General features: G+C 36.6%; 1 protein-coding gene across 1 annotated transcript; it reads left to right on the top strand.

The window, feature by feature from the left end:
- On the top strand, positions 1-2,667 carry GCK72_012573 (uncharacterized protein; the record flags this gene model as incomplete). Its single annotated transcript, XM_053729216.1, has 3 exons — positions 1-151; positions 444-641; positions 2,633-2,667. 3 exons carry the CDS (start codon positions 1-3, stop codon positions 2,665-2,667), a joined length of 384 nt encoding a protein of 127 aa, XP_053583988.1.
- Between the last annotated feature and the right edge of the window lie 331 nt (positions 2,668-2,998).

A 2,998-nucleotide genomic window follows, 5' to 3' on the forward strand; every position in this document is an offset into this window, starting at 1 on the left:
ATGATGCATATCAAAACTAGGCCAATTGACTTTGAAATTAAAATTCCTCATCCCTTTGCGAGTTTTGATTCGTATCTTGTCCGGGTGAGGATCGATTCAGAGGATCGAGCAGCTCCACCACCGGCGCCTCATGGAAGGTTTTCGCATGAAGGTGAGGGGGCTTTGTAGGGAGAGAATTATGGAAAAACCAAGCGAAAGGTATCAAAAGACCAAGTTTCTAGCATCACTTCAGATGGTTCAGAAACTGTAAAAAATTTCGAATTCTCACATCGTATCTGCTTGCTCTAAGATACATAATATCTGATATCAGAAACAGAAAAACCAACAAAAAATTAAATTTTTTTACCAATATCTTACTGTTCCACCTGCATTTCTTACTGCAATGAAATCGCTATAGAGCAATCCTATTGTCGATTTATTGTTCCTAAATCCCATTATTCCAGACAGCGGAATCCCATCAGCTCCTGGTGTACCAGATGTTGTCGACGCTGGTATCGGAGAGGTTACTGTAGTTTGGAGTGCACCACTTCAAAAGAATGGAGGAGAGATTCGAGGATATCAACTCCAGATGAGAGAGTTACCAGATGGAGAATGGGAAGATATGGGTGTGGATCAGTTGATTAAGGATACCAGTTGTAGAGGTGAGGAAGGCTCTAGAAACGGGAGTAGAACGAACCCGAAGTTTAAAAATTCCTGTTATGAAGTAGTTGAAACCGGAGAAAAATTGACATTAGTTTCAACATCTAACCTTTTCCAGTTAAAAACTTCTATTAGACGATCCTACGCTTTTCAATTTTCCCATTCCAATTTGCGTTTAGTCACCGGCTACCAGATGACTCACCTTGTATGACATTTGTTTCTTTTTGTGTTTTTTGACTCACTTATGAAACAAAAAACAGAAGAGGAACGGCGGAAAACTGTAGTCTTGACTGTTTTTTGGTTTTCTTTTCGGTCACGTTTCTTTTCTGCTGGACATCGAACTTTAGCAAACTCATTTTCACTCAATTCCAAGTAATCTGGAACAGAAAGTTTTAGCGGAGTTTTAGTGATTTTTTCCATATCAAGATTTTCCGTTTGAGTTTTCCGTAATTATGAATCCAGTGCAATGTTTATACCAATGCTCAACATTTCCAGTATTGATTATCCTGCTTTCCCAAAAATGCACATCTCTAAATTTTGGCTCGAAACTCATTTTCACTGTTTCGTCAAGTTTTGAACTTTTTACCCACACTATAGTAATCACTACTTGGGCTATTTTTGGAATCATTTATTCATTATGAATCGAGCCAAAAATAACTCGATATATGATCAAAATATATTCGTCAAAACAGCTAATAACTAAAATTTAGTTTTTTTTCTTTGTTGACCCTTTATGAATATTGGAAGACTAATTCTTTAGACGATTCTAAGCAATCTAGACCAGAAAGTTTTAGCAGAATTTTTGGAATTTTTTTCTGAAATGCCCTAACAAGATATCATTGTTTTCTTTTCAAAAGTTTCAGTTTCAGTAGGCCGTGATTATGAGCCCAGTACAATACTTTCCGTTAAAAATTCTTTTTTAAAATTTGACTCGAATCTCATTTTCACTAGATCAAAACATATTAAATTTCCACTCAGTCTATAATAGTAACCAGTGTGAGTCTCCCGGGAAACATTTCCCGGGAAATGCTGTTTCGGGAAATTTCCCGGGAAATTACCGGGAAATTTTTACCGAAAATTTCCCGGTAAAGTTCCGGGAAGCTCCCGAACCTCCCGGGAAATACCGGGAAATTTTCCCGAAAATTTCCCGGGAAATTTTCGGGAAGTTCGGGAAATTTGGGATTGTTTTCGGGAAATTACTGAGAACTACTTTGGGTACCAATCTGACCACCGGGGTTCGATCCCCACTCGTGCCAAAACTTTTTTGTTTTTTGTTTTTGACGATTTGGTACCAATCTGACAACCGGGGTTCGACCCCTCCGGTGTCAAAACTTTTTTTCATTTCAGTTTTGGTTTTTGGTAAAAATCTGAAGACCAAAGTTGCTTTTTCGGAGAAGGACTGTACTGAAAATAGACACTTGTAATCTAAAAATGTTTTTTTTTGTTCTGAAATGGTTTCAGAATGGTACCAAAAAGCAAGAAATGAAATGAAAAAAAGTTTGACACTGGAGGGGTCAAACCCTGGTTTTCAGATTGGTACCAAAAAGTCAAAAACAAAAAACAAAAAAGTTTTGCCACTAGTAGGGGTCGAACCCTGGTTGTTAGATTTGTACATAAGTGAAATTTCCCGGGAATTTCCCGGGAAGTTTACTTCCCGGAACTATAAATTTCGGGAAATTTCCCGGGAAATTCCCGGGAAATTTTTACCGTGGGTTGTGGTTTTTATGTACGATTTTAATGATACTGGACCTAATTTTGCACTCAAATTCAAACTCAAACGATAATTTTCTGAGGACGGATTTTCTCCAAAATCATTTCGAGTTTGCGAAAATGAAAAAAAAGACCAAAACGCACCAATAAAAACTTATGCACCAATGAAAACTCATTTTTCACTCAGTTCTAAATAATCTGAAACAGAACATTTTGCCGAATTCACAGAATTTTTTCTTGAGATGAATCAATTAGATTTTCTTATCAAAAATTTATGTTTCAGAGGGACGTCATTATGAAGTCTGTACAATGCTTTAATACTATTGTATCACTTTTAACTAGTTAAGAAAAATCCCTTTCCTCAAATGGATCTTCATCCAACCAGACTCCAAATTTTCGATTTTCAAAGAAATTTAAATTTTTGTCTATGCTTTGCTTTCTTATGAATAGTTTCAGTTTCAGCGGGCTGTGATTATAAACCCACACGTACAATGTTAATACTGGTGGTACCTGCTGTAAGAAAATCTTTTTTTTTAAACGGGTCTTCTTCCAAAAGAAACTCAGGTATCATTATCACTGTTTCAGCAATTTTTAATTTCTGTTCGCAATGTGATGATCACTTACATGAAAGTTGGAAGGACAGGCTTTT

Source organism: Caenorhabditis remanei, chromosome IV, assembly GCF_010183535.1.
Source record: "Caenorhabditis remanei strain PX506 chromosome IV, whole genome shotgun sequence".
NCBI classification, from domain to species: domain Eukaryota; kingdom Metazoa; phylum Nematoda; class Chromadorea; order Rhabditida; family Rhabditidae; genus Caenorhabditis; species Caenorhabditis remanei.